Raw genomic sequence first — 23,285 nt, forward strand, 5'->3', positions numbered from 1 at the left:
TTGATAGACAGCCCACATGTAGTCTGCCAGATCTTTACAATTGAAGTTATTTCTACGTCAGGTTTTGATGGTTTGCACCTTTTACCTTTGAAGTGGAGGTGACATTTCCTTTTTCACTACTCTGCTCAAGCTTCTGAGTGCTGCCACTTAGGGCTGGGGGAGCTGGCTGATGGACTGGGTCTCATCCTGCTCAGCCAACGTGTCACCTGGAGCCTCTTCTCATGCAATAATATCTGCTTTCACCACTCTGTGACCATGGTTTGAATGCTGGCCATGCAGCTGTTTCCATTTCAGACCCAAGTGCAGTTATATCCATGTTCAAAGCTGTGCTGACCCATCTCAGAGATGTCTGCTTAGTGATGGGGACGCACGTACGTTCACTCTTTACTGAAGGGCAATTTCACCATCTGTTGGGTATGCCAATTTCATCTGTTGGGTATGCTAAGGTTTATCTCTAAAGAGGTGGAGAGGCAAGCTGGGTGGAGCTCTCCAACCTACACAGCACCTTGCAGAAGGGCCACAAGATTCTGGGAACTGCTTGAAGTTGCCTGGCAGAGCCCAATCTCTGTTCAGTCTGCTTCAGACCCAGTTTGTCAGCAGGGCAAATCACCTCATCTTTCCATGCAGTTGACCTCTGTGTGGAGAAAGTGGGACTTCAGCCATCCATGAGGTGTGTCCTTCTGGGCCCAGCATTGTATCCCCAGTGGTGGGGAAGGGGAGATTATGCTGGGACAGCACACAAGCCCAGCCTCTCTCCTTCTGAGGCTAATGGTCTCAAGCTGTTTATTGCATGCACGAGCTTTTTCTCTCCATTTCCCCATCTGTAAAAACTGCTATAACAACACGAAGGTTCCAGTAAGTACTCTGTTTACTGCAGATTGGCCTGATGACAACCTTGATAACCACCGTGGTGACAATGTCATCGATAGCACAGCTCTGGGACGACGAATGGGAGATGGTATTTATTTCACTGCAAGTAAGTTGTCTTCAGGCATGCTTCCCTAGGTGGGCAAAGATGCAATCACTCTGTTTCCGTATCTCTTTCCTTTGAACTCAGAGCAGGGCTTGGCTGGAGACGTAGAGGTGGGAAATCCTGAAGCTGGATGTGACTCAGAGCTGCTGGAAGAGCAGTTCCTCTTTGAAAAAGCCATGGTCTTGCTTCATCAGCAACGCTCTGGATCTGGTGTCTGGTTTGGGAGTGCCAGGCTCTTCCAGCACCACAAGAGTGCACTTCAGGATTTATTTTTATATGCATCTGAAAAAATAGTGGAGCTTGTGGGTTTGAGTCCTGCTTGAAGAAAGACTCACGTGCTGTAGGGCTGTATAAGTGTTAAATGAAAATGGTTATGAACTGAACTCCCTCACAGAGCTCGCCTCTCTTCCTTTTTATCTCTTCCCAAAAGAACTGTATGAAAAACACTTTGCCTATGAAAGGCTTGAGGGGTTCTGCTTGTGGGTTACTGCTGAATAGTTGGTAATACGCAAAAATAGCGTACACACGAGTGACTAATATTTCTCAGAAGTGCTTCCCCTTTCCTTGCTTTCTAAAGATATAGGCAGACACTGGAGAATAGAAGCATGACTCAGAGGAACCATCTCCAGCTTTCTCTCGTGGCGTTGCATCACGGTGATGTGCAGACCTACGTGTTCAACTGGACTACAGGAGATGTCTCAGTAGCACTAAGAGCTTTACCTCAGATTTCTTGGTATCTAAGGAGGCCTTTATCAAATATGTGTTAGTGGAGGGGGGTTAGAGCTTCCCTGCTTTCACTTGAGGGATTTGAATGCCATGGGTAGCAGAAGGTTTTGGAAGAGATGGCCAACGCAGATGCAGGAGCCTGAAGCAGGAATGCTGTGAAACTCAACTCGGAATCACCAAATGCCCCACGAAGCCTACAAGATGAGTGAGCTCAAAGGGTGCTGGGGTGTTTAATCACTTTTTCTCTCCTCTTGTTGTGTCCTGCAGGCCACAGCCCCTTTCCTGCACATAGGAGCACTTGCAGCAGTCACAGCCTTGTCGTGGTTGATAGCGGGGCAGTTTGCACGGATGGAGAAAGCCAGTGAGTACCAGCTGGGCATCTTCTCTCTTGCCCTGTGGAGCACTCCTGTCCACGTGGGGAGGTCAGGGGCTGCATGTGGTTGTCACAGGGCTGGGTCCTCCTGGCAGAAGCCAGTGCTGATTCCTGCAGGCTCCTTCGTGGCGATCTGGAGGCTCAGCTGTTCTAGGGAGGTGGAAAGTTCTGGCAAAACCTGGCTGGAGGAGGAGCTCCTGGGCTGGGGATACACCTGGATCCCATGGATGACAATTTGTTGTTGGAACCACAACAGAGCTGGAGGTGAAAGGGCTGTTTTTGATGATGCAATGAATAAAAGCATCTCGATTTCCACTAATCTGCTTTAGGGAGTTGCACCCTCTGCAGCTAACACACAGTGTGGTTCTCTTATAAGCACTTCACCTCTCCCCCAGCAACTTGGTTCTTGTTCACGTGCATTTCGAGGTGGACCTGTCTCTTGAAAGCCTTCATGCACTTGGTGCTTGTGATACATTAGAGGGCTCAGCAGGGATCTGACCCCAGTGCCTAGGTGTTTCCAAAATGCACGTTGAGATGTGGCCACAGGTCTCTTAGGGAATAGGGAAGTGAAGGACACTCTTAACCCAATTCTTCTGCCTCTGTCCTGTCCACTGAGTCAGGTTCTCTGCATCTCACCTGCGTGTCACTGCCATGAGTTCTCCCAAGTCCAAGCTATTTCTTTGTGTTTTCTTGGAGAACAATGTTCTCCTTCTGTACCCCCAGTTGCATTTTTCCTGACGGCGCCCATGGATGTCTTCAGACATCCGCGCCAGTTTCAGAACAGTGATTTTAATTGGTATTTAACCTGCAGCAAGATACAAGCCCTGGAAGGATTTGGCAACACTTGTGAAAGACTTCCAAGAAGAGGGTGTTAAGCATGAGAAAGATGGTGGCTGGAGATTGAAAGAATTTGATATCCAGAGAGATCTTTCAAAGAAAGAATTTCTCTGCCTTGATGTTTAAATATGCCAAAAAGGTGTACCTGGTTCTTCTTCAATATGTCCTAGTGTGTAATTATGCTGCCAGCTGGGGGAGGATTTGTGGTTATGCCTAGTGCATGGGCTCCTTCTGAATTCATAATTTTCTCTTGCAGTTGCATGTCTGATTTTTTTTTTAATTCTAATTTATTTTTAATATAAGCCAGGAAGCTGTTTTGCTGTTCTTTTTCTGGTTCTGTTTTTTTTTTTATTTTTATTTTATTTTAAAAGGAAAAATGCACATCTCTTCTGTATCATTGGATCTTGAATTTCCCTGCATATTTCAGGATTAGTTTACTTGTTCAAAATGTCTTACCTGGAGGAGTTCATGTACTTCTTGGTGCAGATAATGTTGAAGTGGTAGTGTAAATTCTTTTTTTGTTGCTCTTTCATTTAGCTCAGGTTTTCTTTTTAAAAAATGAAACCTCTGTGAGAACATACAGTCCCTTATGATGGGAAAATTGTATTCCACTTGGTAATAATAGTCTTTTGGAAATAGCTGGTGCACCTATAGTCATTGCTCCAACAGTACGTTCTTGTTCTTTCTTTGAGGCAAATGATACTCAGCACCTGCCTTTTTTTTTTTCCTGAGTAAATTGGCATTTTCTTTAGTCTTCAATGCTCTGTTTTCCAGACCTGCAGAATAAAAGTTTGTTGAATGTCTCCAGTAATTAAAAAAAAAATAGTATCATGTTTTCAAAGCCCGTTCCTGAGGTCAGATAGAGATCAGTGAGCTCTAGTGAGAAACATGCCCTGAGAGCTCAGGCCTCTTTGGTGTGGTCGATAAGACCAGGAGGAGTGGAGGAAGAAGATTGCATCTGAAAGTTGTATGGGCCCTTCCATGTTGCACAAAGTGGGAGATTTGTCCTGTTTGCTTAGCTTGGGTGATCACCAGGTGACTTCCTTCCAAACAGACCATCCAACTGCAAACTTAACAGCATGAACTTTGCTTGTATTTTTCCAGCTTGTATTTTATTTATCTATTTATCTCTGCATCTTCCCAGTTGCCACGTCTGCATGGCTGAGTGTTTTCCAATCCATTTTAACACGGTCCATGACCCGTTTTGGAGCATCCTTTCCTTGTAGGTTCAGACCACTAAACAAAATATATTCCAAGCTTATTCTCTGAATCTGAGGCTTCAGTCCATTGAAGCCTGATCGGTGATGTTCATAGGGTAAATGAGCATTGGGTTGGGATCACCTCCCAACCAGTTCTGGTGGTTTTGATGTCAGTAACACACAACATCACGACACCATGCCTCTGTGGTGCAGGACATAGCATGAGCTCACTCAGCAAGAACCCTTCAGTTCTTTGAGTACTTTTTGCTTGACAACTGTCAGAGAAAGGAGGAAAAACAAGCTGAAAGAGTTGCTAGTGTTACTTTCTGTTTCTTGAATGAGACTGCTGGATGCTGGATTCAAAAAGCATGAAACCAGACCAGTCGTGGCCAAAACCATAGCTGAACTGCTCTGACCTTCCTCTAAAATTTGTTCTCTCCATCTTGCATTTATTGCAAATATTTGCCTTGTGAGTTCAAAGGTAACCTCACTCAGGACTTCTATGTTTCTGTGACTTGACAGGCTTCAAGAGATTTGTTTAATAGAATGCTTTTTCCTAAACAAGGACATCTGCTGGGGGCAATGGCTGTAGAGCAACCTCTGCTCTGAAGGAGGAGGAAGGTCTCTTGACTTTTCCCCTATGGTACAAGGAGTTTTACCAACATTTTCACCATCTTTCTCTCTTTCCACTCCAGCTTCTCAGATGCTGATGATCACTGCATACCTCGCGGTCGTAGTTGCACTTTACCTCGTCCCCCTCACCATCTCATCCCCTTGCATAATGGAGAAGAAGGCTCTGGGACCAAAGCCAGCCATCATAGGTCACCGTGGGGCACCCATGGTGAGTAGCTTCACATTCAGTGTTGTGATGTCTGACTCTTTTGCCTGCCTATGGGATAGTACTGGGTCTAATAGTGTCCAGGTTGCTCTCTGGAGAATATATATGGCAAATGGTTTGTGGCCTGCATCCTTTGCAGGACTTCACCACTAGTGGTTACCCCCAGCTCACCGCAAGATGCTTTAAATATGTGGCAGTCTACAAAAACAAACAGACAAACAGGCTGTGCTTGAGCCTACATGGCTGCACTGTAATCTTTCATTGCAGATCATCATGAGACAGAGTGAGGAAATGAAACTTCCCTGTCATCTGTCTCTGGGTAGGCCTTGAAATCATAGTGATGGAGTCCCCTCTCCTCCAAGGTTTCTGGGACTTACTGGTTTGGTCACAGCCCTGGTGTAGGTAATGGTGTCCTGTTTTATTTGGATCCACTGGTCTGAGTCTCCAGTCTGGGTGCTTTAGGTTCTGTTTCACAGATGTACCTTCATCTCACCCTGTTGGTTACAATTGACCTTGTAACAAGATGGCACAATGCAGTGTAGACACTGGCCCTGGAAATGTGTTTTTTTAGGCTCCCAGCTAACATTTTTGTTTACATTCATAGAAGAAAATATCACCATTGGTTGTCAGAATGTATTTGTCTGACTGGAATATGCTTGAGCTCTTCTCCAAGTACAAGAGTGAGCACTAGAAGAGATTTATGCCTACTACAACCCTGAAATATTTTGTTTCTGTTCTCTTTCTTTCTAATTCTTTATTTCTTTAAGAAATCTCTTGACACACCAGCTCAATTTTTACTATTCTTTTATCTAGCCCACCTCTGTGGGTGATGGAATGAAGTTTTGGGTATTACAAATGCTTTTTCCAGTTCCACTGAGTTTGAACCAGCCTTGAAGGCCAGAAGGAACTGTGTGAGAACTTAAGAAATCACAAAAATTTGTTAGAAATCTTTATTCCTGGAGGGTCTGTGCCTGAAGAGGAAAATAGGCTGCTCAGGGTAGTGGTAAAGTCACCATCCTTGAAAGTGTCCCAGGACTGTGGCACTGAGGGACATGGTTAGTGGAGGTGGTGGGAATGGATCAATGGTTGGACCTGGGGAATCTAAGTGGTCTTTTCCAGCCTTTATGAATCTATGATGTGTTCTCCAGATTGTACTATTTCATGAAAAACTGACTGTATCTTATTTTGAGCAAGACTTTCAGCAGATACTCAGTGTTTTCATTGTATTATGTTCTCTCTTGGAGCCACCAAACAATCCTTACAGTATGGAATAAATATGCGTGAGGAGATGCTGCTTGCATGTCAGGATGAAGAGGGTTGCAAAGGTTGATGAAGAGTAGTGGTGTGGAAGATGTCTTAGTGCAGAATGTGGTACTGTGGACCAAGAGTTGTTCAGCACAGTTCTTCCCTTCATCATTTCCCTGATAAAGTGAGCTGGTTTTCTGTCACCAGAATGGATCAGAAGGGGACAATCCCTTCCCTGCCTGCTGCCACCCCTCTGTTGGTGCAGCCCAGGGGACTGTTGGCCTTCCAGGCCGTGAGCTCACACTGCTGATTCATTCCTCTTTCTTTGTCCATCAGGAGCCCCACGTCTTTCTCCACAGGGCTGCTCTCAAGCTATCCCTCTCCCAGTCTGTACTCATGTCTGGAGTTTCTCAGCTTTCATTATATAAAATCATAGAAATATTAAGATTGGAAAAGGCCAGCAAGATCACCAAGTTTCAACCCCATCCCACTCCCACTATGCTGACTGAACCCTCAGTGCCACATCTCCACGGTTCTGGAACAGCTCCAGGGACAGTGACTCCACCACTTTCCTGAGCCAACCTGTTCCAATTAATTACATCCTGGGTCTGGAAAGCTTCATCTAACATATAGTGCAAGACCTAAGGTTGTGCAATGTCACGTCTGCTTGAACAGTCATGATTTGAAGCCTTGACAAAAGGCATTTCTGCTAATAGGATTGTTTTCTCAGGATGACTTTGTACACTTTTGTTGTTGAACCCAATTATATGTAGGTTTAACTTGGAGAGATGGAGCCTAGTAGAGCTAGAGAGAAGGAAACAGTTTGGAGAAGAGTCTGAAGACCAGACTGTAGGACACAGACATCCTCCCTTGGGCAACACCAAGATCAAAAGTCCTCAGAGCCTGGGAGTTTGGATCCCGAGGTGATGCTGGATCTAGTGGGACTGGAAATGACAAACAGCACTGCAATGCTTCTTAGAAATCTCCTGGAACAAGACAGATGTGTTTTGTGAGCTGTGCAGACTAACAGGCTCTCTGATAGAGCCCGACAGCTGCTTGTTTCACCAGTCTGGCAGGGTCGGGTCTGTAATGCTGCACTGACATGACCAGTGTTTTTATGCTAGAAACATACAAATAGCTTAGAGCTGTTCTAGTAAGAACCAGCGCAGGAGATCTATGGGATAAAGATGCTTGCTGTCCTGAGATAGGTTTTTTTGGGTGATTGCATATGGGTTTTAAGGCAAAAAATGCTGAAATTGAGTCCTTTCTTGGGAAAAAACTGTGTGGTTATTCTTGAGGGATGCATGACCCAGTATGTTGATTCACCCAGGATGCTGAGGTAGACTGTTCCTCATACATGAACAATGAACTTTCCTCATGCTTTTCTTTACAGCCTGATGTCCTCCCTGCCTGCACACAGCCTATCTCCCTTCTCTCATCCCTGTAGAATAGCTGAGAGCATCCTTTGCAGTGTATGAGTGCAACTCAACTGCTGTCCTTGTTCTGTGGAGGAAAAAAATGAGGAAGAGAGGCCAAAGTGGCTCATATAATTTTTCTTAAAATGATGGCGGATGAGAATATCCTTGCAATTTAAGCAGAATGAGAAAAAAAGTTGGAAAGCATCTTGGCATCAGTACCTAGATGAGGCACAACCTACTGTCTCCACAATGGCTGTCAGTTTGTAATGGTGGTAGTGCTCCTCCAAGAGATATCTCTTTGGTGTCATCCTTTTCTGCTCTTTAATTCATGTCTAGAAATGCCCTTCTGTGTAACTCCTCCTTTCCCTTGGCTAAATATCATCCAGTCATATCCATTTCTCATCGTGCTAAATGTCTTGTCCTCTCAGGGTGTTATCTAAAAACCCTTACTCTTAATTAATCAACTGATATCTTTTTGAAGGCTCTTAAAGTTAACTCTTCAGCATCCAGGTCTCTTTCTTTCCATCTGGACTCCCAGGAGAGCATCAGCATAGTAGCAGTGGTGTGTGAGGATTTGAGGGCACCAGACCCTGATATCTATCAATTTGAAGGGCTGTTGTCCTGGTGGGTATGAGAATCATCTGACACCCCAAAACAGGAGATGGGGTGCTCTGAAACTTTTGCATGTTAATCTAGCTTGAAGGTGTTACAAGCAGGTGTCTTTGGTCCTCCGTCCTTTTCATTCTATTATCAGCAGTCTTAGTGGCATTCTGTCTTCAATGCCAATAGATTTGAGTCCTTGTGATTTTTGTGCTGAAGATACACCAAAACACGAGTGAGAAATAAAGCTGAGACCAAATCGAAAATAAAAAAGAATAATGTAATCCAACTAGACACGAGTTTCAGTTGCCATTTGCTTCTTTAAAGTCTTCTCCCAGACATCTTCCCTTACGGGGTGCTCAGAGCTGGGACAGGTTGTGTTTGGGACTGAGATCTGAAGAAGGCACTCTCAATGATAGTGAGTTCTACTTGCTTATAGTTTTAGCCCTCAGTTTACATTCCGTATGAGAAAAATTAGGCTCATCATGATCTCTGACCTCAAATTGCAGGTAAACCACCCAGAGAGCTTGGGATACTCAATATTTCAGCTGGATCTGTTATCCTTAGGAAATGCATGAAACCTAAAAATTCACCTCCTGTTACTGGGACCAGAAAGGTAATGGTGGTTCTTGAAATAAATAAAAAAAATGGGAATAAAAATAATAAACAAAAAACCCCACAGGACTAAACCAGTGGAACCAATCCAAGCACGTCGGAGATGAAAACGGCTCCTAATTTCAGAGCTGGAGGCTCCAAATAGCACTGTAACAAAGGTTTGGCAACCCACCCAGACAGCTGGCTCTCAGCATGTTTCAACAGCACCTTCCCAACATCTGTCTGTGTGTCACAGAGCACGCAGGGTTTGCACGCCGTTGAGCTCTTCTTGGCAGGCAGCAGCTGACTCCATGCCATGCGCAGGCAGAGTGGAAGGACATTTTTGGCAGTGCTGACTCATAGGGTTTGCACACGTTTGGGGAGGAAAAGTACCCGTTGGTGAGATGAGGCACTTTGTGGAGCCAGTGTTTAGTTGAGTCAATGTCCCTGGAGGTGTTCAAGAAGGGTTTAGGAGTCGTACTAAGGGGCAGAGAGAATCCCCAAGGTAGGAAAAGACCTACAAGATCATCCAGTCCAGCTGTCCAGCTACCACCAATAGTTCTCACTAAACCATGTCCCTCAACACAATGTCTGAATGTTCTTTACATACCTCCAGGGTTGGTGACATGGTTTAGTGAGGAAATATTAGTGGTTGGTGTACGGTTGGACTCGATGATCTTGGAGGTCTTTTCCAACCTCTACGATCATGATTCAGCTTTTGGGATGTTAAGGGAGAAAGTTTTGCCCCAGCAGGGAGCACGTTGCATTGCTTTCAGGAGAATTCCAGTAATATGCATATGTGGAGTTGTGACTTTTGTCATTTATTTTCTAACACACCTGCAGGTGAAGCTTCCAGCATATGCTGGCAATTCTGAGATGGCATCTCGTCGTCTCGTAATGTCAACTATTGATAAAACCATTAGTGAGGACTTTTGGTTGGGACTGTGGCTTTATTGGTGAGCCTTCAGCTAGTGAAAACCTGCTGACTTCATTCTGTTGCTTTCTATTTACCCCTAACTGTTAAAGATAGGGCCAAGTAACCTGTCCACTGGTCCAGTTTATAGCAGCAAACACAACTCGTGTCTTCTGTCAGTCCCGGAGCGGGGCTTGTGTTTGCTGGAACCACTCTATAGAAAGTCATTCTTTAATTAAATGAAGGTTCAACTTTTGCATCTGATACACCAATGATGAGGTCTCACATGCTTTGTTATTCAACCTCTAATTCTTTTTTTGTTTAAATTTCTATCTTGGTCCACAGCAGTATTTTTGTTTTGCACCTTTGAACTTCTTTCCAGTCTTGTAGAGCTTTTTCTAGAGATGTTAGATGTAGGTGCTCTGTAAAATACCTTGAATTCCTGGGGATTAATGATCCTTTTTTTTACTTTTTATTTTTTGTAAGCTGTGTTGTGGGACCCTAATCATGAAAGTAGAAGTACTGGCAGATCCCAGCCTAAGCCCCACAAAGAGAACTTCCAGAGGACATCGTTTCATGGGAAGGAAAACCCCAATTCTCAGCCTTGTGCTTTAAGTCCATTGACTGGCTCACAAGGAGATGAGAAGGAAGGGAGAAGTAGAACAGATTTTTAAGTGGATGCTTTTGGATGAGAAAAAATCCTTAAAGCTCGTTGTGGCTGCAATTAGGGTTTGGAACAAATTTGCTTCTTCTGTGCGAGCTTCATCATTAGTCTCCCTAACATGCAAATGATGCAGTGATATATATATATACACACATTAATTTGAAATCTTGGCCTGCTGGCTAATTAGAAGAAAAACATGGTGTAGGGATGTTCAGCTGGCTGTGCACTTTCACAGTATTCATTAAGGAAGGTGCAGAGCTCTTGACTTCAGTGCTCCATTTGAAAGTATTTGCTTCTGAGCACAGAAATAGTCAAAATGAGTTTACTCACGGGCAATTTTCTAGAAATTACTCACAGGAAGAATCTGAACAGCAGGCTGATTCTTGCAGGGGGAGTTGAACCTATCAAACCAAGTGCAAAGGAGGTAAAGCTTTTACAAACTGCACAGGGGACTGTCCGTGGCCTTTAGTGGATGTTAGCATAGTTTGTAGGGTGGGTTTGGGGGCTGAAGTCATTGCTTTGTCCAATATCATCCCAATGCTGACTTCTTAACAGACTGCATTTAGCTGCACTGGATTGCTGCAAACCTGGATTTGGGTTTTAGATATAATTTGCATGACGGTATCACGTTAAGGAGAAAAATCATCAGATGAAGTGGGCAGAGATGGAGGATAATACCAGCAGGATTATGTCTTTATTTACTTATTGCAGTTTTGCTCTACTGGGTTGTGTCATCGGTGTGAGCAGCCCATTCAGTCCCCTTGAGGCTAGAGTCAGCTGAGAGGGTTAGAGGGACCAGAAGGACAGCTTTCCACGTCAATAATGGACTCATATGGGGATGCAGTTTCTTATATTGATGGGACATGACACCAGTGTGGGGCACAGCAGTGCAGAGAGCACCTCTGCTGATGTCTGTGCTGTTTGCTGGTTCAGGGCAGCCAGCGATGCTCACCCATCTGTGATGCCCTTCAGGGTGATGCTCTTCACTTCTAGTGGTGTTGTGGTTAAGATGATGTTACAGATCCTGAGTGCACATTTTGATGGTCGGAGCTGAAGTGTCGGTCTGGTTTTGGAAGGGTTTTCAAAGTCCTGCTTCCTCTGCAGAGCTAAAATAGCAACGTAGAATCAGAATATCATGAGTTGGAAGGGACCCATGAGGATCATTGAGTCCAACTCCAGTGCAGACTTGCATGGAGTTCTGAGTGTTTCTTGAACTTGTTTTTGAAGGCTGACTTCCTTGGAATGAAGGAGATGTGCCTCCAATCTGAGCAGCTGCATGTAACTCTGATGGGGTTCAGTTTTGCCCTTGAAGAGCAAAGCTTGGCCTGCAACCTGTGTCAGGACTGGAGATGATGCAGAAGTGAAATACTCCACTCCTGGGGCTGGGCTCTTGTCTCAGTGGGAGTTAGGCTCGGTGGTATCTCTTAGCACTGAGGATGGACCCATAATGGCACACTGTTTTGAAACTCCATCTCAGCTCTGACTCGGCGCATCCCTGCTGTCTTTATATGGCCAGATTTTTCCCTTCTGACAAACTGAAATCCTAAAATCCCATCTCCAAAAGACTCTTTTCCTACGTGGCTTTCATTTTTACCTCCGCGTGCAGACGTGGCTCTGTCTAAATTCACTTTTCCCCAGTCTAGCTGATAGAGGAGACCTTGGCTGCCTCTCCCCACCTCTGCAGAGGGACAGTGCTGTTCTGGCCAGGCTTCTTTGCCCTCTTTTTGCCCTGCTTCATGCAACGTGAGCTCTTAACTGCACAGGTTGGTAACAGCAGTGCCTTTCATTTTTGTCCTACCCTTGGTGAAGGGTTTTACATCGATTGCTTAGTGGAGGTAGTCCATCCTGCCTTTTCCAGTGTTCCTTCACCCAAGAGATGATTTACAGCTCGGCACATTTTGTTTTCTATTTCTGGTACGTTTGCATCCCTGGCGAGGCTGCTTGCAGGGACGTGGGTTTGGTTGCAGCTTGCTGTCACCTCTTGGGCTGGGACTTGTGCTGCATCCAGCCACCAACCTGGCTTGGGCTGGTGGTCTCACGTCGCCCTTGAGTTTCTAGTCTCTGCTTTGAGCACTACCTGCTTTATTTCCTTGCAACCCCTGCAGTCTCTGAAAGCAGATAGTGAGCACTGCCCAGCACCGAGCAGTGGATCGCCTTGCAGTGCTCACCCTGAGGAAACCTGAGCTACTTGGAGAAGAAAGCGGAGATGCTGAGAGCAGCTCTAGGAGCTGGGTTTGGGATCCTCGTGGGGCTGCTGCTCCCTGGTGACAGCTCTGGGCATCGTGCATCTCTTGCAAAAAGCTCTTCTTGTCTGACCTTGTGTGACCCAGCACAGGGCTGGGCAAGAGGATGTGGTGGGGTGGCCTAGACAAGCCAGGCATTGACTGGGAGTTTTTCTGGGGGTAGATGACGTGCCTCCGTGTTGATTTTGCTGGACGAACAGAAAAAGGTACTGATATTGATGTGTGATTTGAGCCAGAGGAGCTCAGTGCAGGCGTTGTGTGTCTGTACCATGGCTGTGTTGCTGCCATGAACAGTATTTGGTTGGGTTATTTAGCCCCGGAGCTTGTTGATCCAAGCATTTAAATCAATCAGTTAATAAGAAAACGAATGCCCCTTAAAGATGCCTTAAATATAAAAGTTTATTGTGCATGTTGCTCACGTGGTGCCTTTAGGTCTTTGTTCTTCAGGTTATTCCTCTTCCCAATCCCTCAGCAACTGCTGAAAAACCACAGCTTGTGAATGCTCATCGTCTCTTGATGGAAATCACCGATCCTTATGGGGTGGGTGGAAGAGCAGGGTGCTACAGATGTGCTAAACCTGAAAGCAGAACTGGAAAATGTCAAAACGATTTTTCTGAATAGCTTTATTCTGATGAGCTCGTGTTTCAGGGCAGCCTGAAATTCAAGTCTTTATCTGTGATTGCTATAGGGACACGTTTTCTAGGCCTAAGGCTAATTTTGCTTTATTGTTGATAAATCATTTGTTATTAAGAGAAATCAACTGATTTTTAGCCTTAACGATAGACCACTTCTCACTGACAGAGAGATGTGAAAATAAAATGTTTCCTACAGGACCTGCAGTCTTGTTGTTCCCCATGGGAGGGATTATAGCCTGCTCTGTACACTTTCTCTTTTCCGTAGTGGCATCTTAATCACTGTTTGTATAGGAAAACAGGAGAATAAAGAACTATTAAGGTAGCTCCACCTACAGCCTGTGGGTAGAGAATTGGCATCACAGGAACAGTCACTTTCTGTGGGCCCTCTGTCTGGGAACCACACTGAGCAATCTCTTGTACACTGATTTTCCATTTGGGTTTCTGGTGTTGCAGGCCATGATGTGTCTGCACTGACTTCCATCTTGAGGGTGAAAGGCCCTCAGTGGGGTCAGAAGCATTGGTCATCTTCAGACTTCATGTCTTGTACGTATGCCTGCTTACTGCTAAACTTCTTTCCTTGGTCATAGCTGGCACCAGAAAATACCCTGATGTCCTTCCAGAAAGCTGTGGAGCAGAAGATATATGGAGTCCAGGCTGATGTCATACTAAGGTAAGCCTATGTCATACTCGGGGTGAGCATGGAGACTTTGTGGACAGCCCAAACCATGCTATTGGGTCTCTTATCTGCTGTCTGGTTGATCCTGGTGTTTCCCATTGAAAGGGGTTCTCATGGTGAGCATATCTGACAGCTCCCAGGGGAGGCTTAGGTTGGCTATTAGAAAAAAAATTCATCTCAGGACGAGTGGTAACGCATTGGTAATGCAGTGGTAATTATGATTCTGTGACCTCCTAGCTGTGTCCACTTGTAGTGCACTGGTGCTATAAATCATTCCACTGAGACGATGGCTGAAGGTGAAGCTGCCCAGTTGAGAGAACCTGGATTCCTTTCTTATGAAAATAATATTAATGAACCTGAAGAAGACTGCTGTTCATCCTAGAACTTGCTTTACTACAGTGACACACAGCATCTTGTTTCTAGCACGGCTTCAAGTCAGCTGGTCTAGGGAAAAGGCAAAAATGCTTAAATATGACATTTATTGAGACAGCCTGGAGAGAGAATTGATCCCAAAGTGACTTCCTTGTGCTGCAGGTATTCAAGAGGGTTTCTCAGCCTTGCTCAACTGTCTACAGTGATTTAGCAGCACAGGAGTAACATCATTCTCCTGCCCTCTTTCACATCCCATTACTGCTGAGCGAAGGAGGAACCTGGTCAGACAGTTTCCCATCAAAAAGTCTTTCCCTGCAGACAAGTCTTGAGTTGACAAGGCCAATTTAGATGTCATTCAGAGTTACTTCAAGAACCATGCTTTGTTCCAGGAGTGTGATTTTTGTCCAGCAGTCTTCCTTTCTGAACTGCATTTTGCATGTATTGCAAGAGGGTGGAAGTGAAGGGAGATGTAATGCTTTATCTTGGTGATCCCTGAGTTTGTCTTAGTTCCAGGTATAAATACAAGGAGGAGTCAAGGCTGGCTGGTGTTTTCTTTTTCTTTTTTTTTCCTGATCTCTTTGAAGGTTGGTGTTGTTGGAGAGGTAGTTTTGGTGGAGGATAAGGTTCTGGAAGTTAATTGTCACAGTGCTTTCTTTCTTTCCCTAATTGTTTGAGAGGGAGAAGCATGAAAACTGAAGGAACTTCTTCCCCTGGGGACTCATTGCAGAGGGATGAAGGAAGAATTGGGATATTAGCAATAAGATTCTTCTTTCAAAGATTACGGTATTAATGGTTGTGAAGGGACAGCAGCTTGCTACCCAGAATCACAAATGATGATGCCCTTGATTGGATCAATTATCTGAGGCCCTTCAGGGGAGATCCAAGATGGTTTATAGAAAGAGGCCTTCAGTGACCTTCAGACCAAAAGCAGGGCTGTCAACACAGCTGTTCAAGAAGCGTTTGGATGAGGTGCTAAGGGATATGATTTAGTAGTTGGGTAGGGATGGTGATAGGAGGATGGTTGGACTAGATGATCTTGTAGCTCCTTTCCAACCTAATGAACCTATGAACCTAAGCTGACAGCAGTTTTGGGAAGAGTTTGCTTGAAAGAAGCTCTTCATGCCTGTGGCTTGCTGGGTCACCATCAGTTCTCCTCCTGGGATGTTTCCATTCTTCCCACTCATTCCTCCTCTGGAAGAATATAGGTGGGCCACTGGGACATAGTCACGTACATCACATCCTGCTCCCAGTCCAGTGTATGCTCTAAACTGGGTGGTTCTGGTTACAAAGCCAGCACTGGTGCATTCAAAGCCTCTTTGCTTCATGCAGAAATAGTGTAATATTGCTGCATGTTCCCCTCCCATCTTCCACCTCCTCTCACCTCTCTTCTAAAGCTCTGATTTTTCACTCTGAATTCCTTCTTCCCACCTGTGCCTGCTATTATGTTGTGGTTTGCCCTGCATTGGGCTGAGTGACTCCACACAGGGAAGGATTGGGCAGGAGGGAGTCAATGTGAAGTGCCCCATTAGATTTCTGTGCTGTGGTTGAGGCTCAGCAGTATCTAATGATGCTCTGCTTCACAATATTAAGGCTTGAGCTCCTGTCTGCTTTAAACACTCCACACTCTTAATGCTGCAGTTGTTTAGCACTTTCTGATTTGTTTGGGTTTTTTTACTGTAAATTAAAAACCCTTTTGCCTGCAGAAGCATGGTGCACAGCTGAGCATGGTGCTGCTGTGTCAGTGTGCTGCTTTGGAAGGAGGAATAGCTGTCATGATGCACACCAGAAACAGTAAATAAGACACAAATGACCCTTGTGACAAAGGACTACTGCAGGCAGTGATAAAGATAGGACAGCATTTGCTCCATCATCCCCACTTGCTGTCTTGTATTCCCTGTAGCTCTGTGGGTGAGGAGTGCTCAGAGTTATCTCTTAATTCAAATGGGTTTTGTTTTTTAACCCTATCTCCTTTCCGGACACTGTCTGCCTTGTATGAAGATGGGCACTTTGCTTTGGAATCAGGCTGGCTGTGCAGAGTTTATCTTGATTTTTGAGTGCAGACAATTGTCCTTCAGCCTTTAATAAAAGCTTTCATTATCCCACCACCGATGCAGCTACAGAAAATTGGTCTGAAAGAAAGCTTGAAGAGCTTCTTAGGCTTCTCAGAACTGCTGTTCTGTAATACCTAGGTGGCTTAAAAACCACAGGGCATGCACTTGGCTGTTTGGTTTCTTCTGAGAGGTGGGTTTTCTTTAAGATGGGTTCCTTTAAGATGCATGAACATAGCTATTCATGTGAATATGGCTGTCTCTTCAAACCAGTCTCAAATTGGAAGAGATTATTTAAGATTTATTACCTTGTAGAAGCCCATAAGCATTGCATTCCTAGGTAGACTGAGAGCTATTGAAAATCTTGCTCAACATCTACTTACTAACCACTTGAGAACATCTGCTTACTAACCACTAGCTTGCATGTGCGTGTATGCACATGTCTGTGGATACAAGGTATGGAAAACCTCTGTCAGTTTTTTGGAGCTACAGACATTGCAGGCATCTTTGGTTGGTGTTGAGAATTCATGGTGGCTGTTCTTGCCTGAGCTGAGAAGCTGTGGCTGCCCCATCCCTGGAGGGGCTCAAGGCCAGGTTGGATGGACCCGTGGGCACCCTGATCTAGTGTGTTATTTAGTGAGTGGCAGCCCTGTCTGCAGCAGGAGTTTAGAGCTAGGTGATCTTTGAGGTCTCTTCCAGTCCAAGCCATTCTGGGATTCTATGATACATGAGTTTGGCGCTCAAGAAATTCATGAACTGTGGAAGGGAGGGATGGATTAATGCAAGCAGATTTCTAAGACATTTTTCCTCTGGGTGCATCTCATTTCAACTGGTCTTGAGGCTGTTGGGGGCCTGTTAAGTTGGTCAAGATCTTCGCAACGATTTTGATACGCTCCTCAAAGCCATGGAGTGGAGATGGCCATTTCTCTAATCAAATGTTATGTGGTTGTTTGTCTCTACCTGTAACGAGGCCTGTGTGTTTGCAGCTATGATGGAGTGCCATTTCTGATGCACGACAAGACACTCAGGAGAACAACGAACGTGGAGGAAGTGTTTCCAGAGCGGGCCTACGAACACTCTTCCATGTTCAACTGGACTGACCTGGAAATGCTCAATGCTGGAGAGTGGTTCCTACGGGTGCGTACCTATAGGATGTCCTGCAGCCATGGTCATGGGATGAAAGCTCATGCTTGAACTCTCTTCGTGGTAGCTCCTTGATAGAGTGGTCTGAACTGCATGTAGACCAAACCTCTATGAATTGTTTGTAGTTCAGTCCTCTACTAATCACGTAGCTTGACATCCCACCCAAAGCATTGACAGCTGCCTTTAGGTAGTGTTGCCCAAGGGCTGGAGCAATGGCCTAGTCTCCAAGAGCACTCTATGGGAATTGGAGTAGCTTGGTCCTCTCTCTACCTTTTAATCTGAGGCAGGGGAGAAATATCACTTTTTTTCTGTGCTTCTTTCACCTACTCAGAACTGCAGAATCCCCCTGGAAGAGGAAATACGACTGTCAAGAAAACAGAAAAGAGTTTACGTTCCATTGTTACTTTTCCCTTAATTTATGTTTGGAGGTAACTGTTTCTAAAATGGAAAAAAAAACAAAACCCCACAGAGATGTTCAGCTTTCCAAGTCCAAGGAAGAAGGAATTGCCTTGGGATGGGCTGATCCATCTTTTGTGCAGCTGTAAATTTCCTGGAGAGCATTAATTGTGGTCTGGAAGGAGGGCTGCAGCAGCATGGCACGTTCTAGCAAGCTTGAATGTGGCTTACTGCAGTGATGCAAGCTCACATACTGGTTTCATTTGTCTTTTTGAAGGTCCCTCAGTGCTCGCTTGGTAGTAACCTGAGCTGCAGTAGCATCACCACTGTTCTGATCTGTGGTAGGGATGTCTGAATAAGAGCTGCATGTGCTGTGTCACAGAGACTTGCTGGGCCTACAGATGTGGTTGTTGGAGTGGGAATGCTGTGAAAATGCCTCTTGCTAGATGAGAGGGACAAAGACAGCAGCTGGAAGGTTGGTTTTGGACCAAAAAAAGGACCAAAAAGTTGGCTTGGACCAAAAGGACCAAAAAGTTTTTTGGACCTGAAGTTGTCCTTTGAGACACGGTCATCTTCTCCAACATCCCATAGCTCCTCTCCTGTTGCTCTTTGTTCCCTTGGGTGGGGGAAACTGAAGTGTGGAGAAACACTTCAACAAAGTTCTAGATGGGCACTGAGTGTAGTTGTCAGCATCCCCTACTGTTGCCATGGTGAGATAGAAAAGGAGCTCCACCTACACCCAGGGAGCCTGCGGTGGTAATGCTGGGATGTTTTGCTTTCAGAATGACCCTTTCTGGACAGCTGGATCCCTCTCAAGGTCTGATTACTTGGAAGCTGCAAATCAGTCTGTCTGCAAGCTAGCAGATATGCTGGAGGTGATCAAGGATAACACATCACTCATCCTGAACTTCCAGGACCTGCCACCAGATCATCCCTATTACACTTCTTACATCAACATCACCCTGAAGACCATCCTGGCGTCAGGAATTCGGCAACAGTCTGTGAGTTGTGTGGGACTGGTGATATTTCCAAAACTGAACATCTTTATGGGTTCCCTGAGTTCTTGAGCACCTCATTTGATCCATTTGGATGCTTGGTTTGAAATGTTCCTTGGTGCCAGGAGTTCAATGCCAGCAGGCTGGTGCTCCCAAAGGCCACCTTGAGCATGGGCATTTGAAAGCCTACTGTCTTTAGGTTGCAGCAATATACCCTGTCAGCAAAAAGACTTAACCTTGGCCTGTACTCATGGTAGGATAGTTAGTAGATCGAGAGATGGGATTATTTCCACTGCTCAGCAGTCGTGTCCAGCGTGGGGCTTCCAGAAGACAAATACTGAGAAAGTGAGATCGATCCTGCAGATTGATTAGGGGTTGTATGAGGAGGGGCTGAGAGAACAGAGCCTCTTGATCCTGGAAGAAAGAAGTCTTTGGGGCTGTCCAGAACCATCAAGAAGGTTGTTGAGAAGCTGGACCCAAGATCTTTGTTGAGCTGCATGTCTGATGGATGGGAGATAGTAGTCATAAACTGAACCAGCAAAAGGAGGCCTCCTCCAGACTTTCTTTCCTACAATTACCAAGCAATTAATTGCTCAGAGCTAGTAGTGTCCAGTCAGCCTTGTTAGCTGTGTCCTCTCCTACTCCCAGCCTGTCAGCAGCTCCTTCTATGCAATGATCTCTTCTGGAGGGAGCATCTCTTCTCTCCTATTTCTGCCTGGAAAGGAGCTCCAGTTCTCTCACTTTTCCTATGCTCTTTTTTGAATACGTATTGCTTGCAAAATTGCCTAATGAGGCTGGTGAGTGAGGTGACTACACCACTCATAACTCAGATATTTTATCTGTACCAATTAAATGCAGCCACAAACACAGACAAGTGCAGCACTGACTCGTGCAGTGGGGTGGCCAGTAGGAAATGGAACTATTTTTAATTTCCATCTGTCTTTTTAATGACTGATCCTGCCATACAATTTCTAATTAGTTCTGCAGTCACAGTGACAGTCTTATCCACCAGTCTCTGCCAGCTTTTCTATACTGAGGGGACGATCATGCTGTCTTTCCCTTGGATATTCCACAGAGGGATGGAGGGCATTGGAAAAAAGTCAGCACGTAGGTGTGGGGAGCAGTGCAACTGCATTTTTCGTGCAAGTCTGAGGCTTCACTGTTGAGCCAAAATGTCTGGTTATTAATGAGTGTTGATGAGATCTTAAACATATGGGTTAAAGCAATGCAATGCCCAGTGGTACTGACAAAGTCATCCCACCCTCTGTACAGCACAAGTAATAGAACTGCCCAGCCTGACTCCTGCACCCACTTTATGTCTGGCACCCAAACCTGTCATCAGGAATTGATCTGACATGTTGCCCTAATGAAAGAGGGTGAATGAAACTAATCTCAGCCATGGGATGATGAGAGGCTTCCCCTGCACTGTCTTTTGCTGTCAGTATTTGTCCCTGTGCCCTGAATTGGATGGGAAGGCAGGTTTGTAGGGGTACACTAGACCTCATCTCATGAGCCCTTGACTCAACCTCTTTCCATCTCAACCCTTTTCACCTCTAAATTTTCGTGCATTATATATTCCTCTGGGCTCCCCAAACATTCTGAAGTGCATCTGGATATAAATACAGGGGATGTGTGCCTCTCCTAGACCATCTGTATGACAAACGAGGCAAAATCTATCACGCATCTTTGTTTCTGACTGGACCTCCAGACTATCTGCAACCCTTGGCTGCTGTTACCTGCTTTGCAAACCCTCTGTCTTGACCTCCCTCTGCCTCTGCAGGTGATGTGGCTGCCGGACACGGAGCGGCAGCTGGTCAGGCAGATGGCTCCAGCTTTCCAGCAGACTTCTGGCCTCAAGCTGGATGCAGAGCACTTGAGAGAGAAAGGCATCGTGAAGCTCAACCTGCGTTACACCAAGGTCACGAATGAGGATGTCAGGTAGAGCCATGGAATCATAGAATTGCTCGGGCTGGAAAAGACCTTCAAGGTCATCAAGTCCAACCACAACCTAACCATGCTGCCCTAACTCTAACAACCCCCTACTAAATCTTGTCTCTGAGCACCACATCCAGACAGTTTTTAAACACATTCGGGGGTGATGACTCAACCACCTTGCTGGGAACCTATTCCAATCCTCCCTTTGGATATGATTTTGACAGCACGTTTGCTCTGCAGTGCTGCCATGCTAAATAATACTGTGCCATGCATGCATCCCTGTCCCAGTAGCATCTTTCTTGGTCATCCCAGGACTTACCTGCGTGTAAGTGTTGTTTCAGATGGACTTGCTGTTAAAAACTTGAGCTGTGCGAACTCATCCCTCCCATTACCCAGAATCCAGGCTGTCCCCAGGATTGCACATCTGCTTCACAGAATAGAATCTTTAAGATTGGAAAAGCCCTCTAAGATCATGAAGTCCAACCACCAACCCATCACCACTGTGCCCCCCTAAACATGTCCCTCGGTGCCAGATCTGTGCCTCGTATGTGATGATCCTTTCTGAAATACTAATCTGTTAATTGTCCTGATTCTTCTTCCACTGTCATCTCTGGAAACAAAGGGAACGTGTTCACTTTGTTTTCATCTTCATTAGCAGCTGCCCTTTGAAATCTGCTAACGTGCTCCAGAGCTGCTATGGCAGATTCTTGATTAGTCCAATGTCTAAACTAGTTTTTAGAAGTTTTTTTGCAGACAATCCCCATGTTCTGCTACTGTCTTTTGTCACCTGTTTAGTCTGGTTAGGTCTCATCTTTAATGAGTCTGTCACAGCATGCACAGCCTTCTGCCAGTGTGTATCTGAACCACGCACTGTGCTAGCTCATGGCTTTGCCCTTTTCTCACAAAGTGTGGGTTGTCTCTCATAGAGACCTTTTCCCTTTTTTTTCAGAGTTCGAATTTATTTCTCAAAGAATTATTTGAGAAATAAAATTTGTTTTCAGATGAAAAAATGCATTTAAATGATTTGTTTTATTATACATTCGGGCTGGAAAGGTGGAATAACTGAGAATATGGCCCCTAGCTGTTGGCTTCGTCTCATGGGGAGGACCATATGCCAGCTCTGAAAACTAGAAGATGTATCCCTGCAATTGTCCCTAAAACAAGGGCATGGGAGCTGTAGGAACTGATGTTGCAGACTCAATCCGTTTTTAATTAAGTAGATTGCCTATGAAACATGATGAGCATCTGAGGTAGATGGTAATTTCGCATCAACATGAAGAGGTGATGATTAGAGAAACACCGTGTATCCACCCTTCATGAAGAGTCACCATCCCTGGGTGTGTTTAAATCCATTTGGATGTGGTGCTCAGGGCCATGGTTCAGCAGAGGGCTGTTAGAGTGAGGGCAGTATGGTTGGGTCGTGGTTGGACTCGATGATCTTTGAGGTCTTTTCCAACCTGAGTGATTCTGTGATTCTATGATTCTGTGTGTCTGAAATGGACAGGGAGGTGGTGGAGTCACTGTCCCTGGAGGTGTTCAGAACTGTGGAGATGTGACACTGAGGGACACGGTCAGTGGACGTGGTGGGATGGGTTGGGGTGGGACTTGGGGATCATAGAATCATAGGGGTTAGAAGGGACCTCAAGAGATCATCGAGTCCAACCCTCATCTTGGGTTCTCGGAGGTCTTTTCCAACCGTAATGATTCAATGAGTCGAGGTGCTGATGACTTCAGGACTCGCCCCTCACTCTCTCTTTCTTCTGGCAGAGACTACATGGCAGCAAACCTGAGTGTGAATCTCTACACTGTGAATGAGCCCTGGCTGTACTCCATCCTGTGGTGCACTGGTGTCCCGTCGGTCACTTCCGACAGCTCCCACATCCTTCGCAAGGTGCCTTTTCCCATCTGGTTGATGGTAAGCACAGAACACAGGAAGCTGTGGACCCCTGAAAATAGGGAACACCATGGGGGAGGTTTAGAGGTTGTTCACTGCATCTGTATTATTAGCGGCTTTCTCCGAGGATGTTTGGGTTCAATGTACCATTGGCCTTGAGTATTTTCACCCTCTTTATGTTTAAGATGGTGAAGGATCAATGCACCTCTTGCACAAACCCTCCTTTCAGATCTCCCCCCATGCAACATTTGGGGAACTTGGAGATTGTATTGTATGTTTCGTTTAACCCACCCAACTTTTCTGTATTCTTTCAATGGAAACGCTCCTGTTGGAAAGATCCCGTTGGGAAAGGGAAGGTAAGATGAGTACAAGGGGAATTTAGCAGGTGCTGAACTATCTGCATCTTCCGATGGAGACAGGACCTCCAGGCTACTGCCTAGATGAATGAACATCTATGCATCTGTGAATGTTATTGGTCTTAGCTTAACCTACTGCTTGTATCTGACAGCATAAATTTGCACTGGTGTGCACTGGAGCTGGAAAACTGAAAATGGTCAGCAGACTGATC

At 45.4% G+C, this 23,285-nt stretch overlaps 1 protein-coding gene across 2 annotated transcripts in view; it reads left to right on the forward strand.

Moving 5' to 3' along the window:
• The window catches only part of GDPD5 (glycerophosphodiester phosphodiesterase domain containing 5), a 158,423-nt gene that overhangs the window by 122,438 nt on the left and 12,700 nt on the right, over positions 1-23,285 (forward strand). For both annotated transcript variants that reach the window (XM_065745754.1, XM_065745755.1), the window contains exons 6-13: positions 878-976; positions 1,967-2,060; positions 4,804-4,949; positions 13,846-13,928; positions 17,341-17,491; positions 18,676-18,894; positions 20,669-20,826; positions 22,591-22,738. In XM_065745754.1, coding sequence (XP_065601826.1) covers positions 878-976; positions 1,967-2,060; positions 4,804-4,949; positions 13,846-13,928; positions 17,341-17,491; positions 18,676-18,894; positions 20,669-20,826; positions 22,591-22,738 — 1,098 coding nt within the window. The remainder of the gene's footprint in view (positions 1-877; positions 977-1,966; positions 2,061-4,803; positions 4,950-13,845; positions 13,929-17,340; positions 17,492-18,675; positions 18,895-20,668; positions 20,827-22,590; positions 22,739-23,285) is intronic.

The sequence above is a fragment of the Cyrtonyx montezumae genome, unplaced genomic scaffold, assembly GCF_038088225.1.
Source record: "Cyrtonyx montezumae isolate F1298 unplaced genomic scaffold, pur_monq_1.0 scaffold_37, whole genome shotgun sequence".
Classification (NCBI taxonomy): Eukaryota; Metazoa; Chordata; class Aves; order Galliformes; family Odontophoridae; genus Cyrtonyx; species Cyrtonyx montezumae.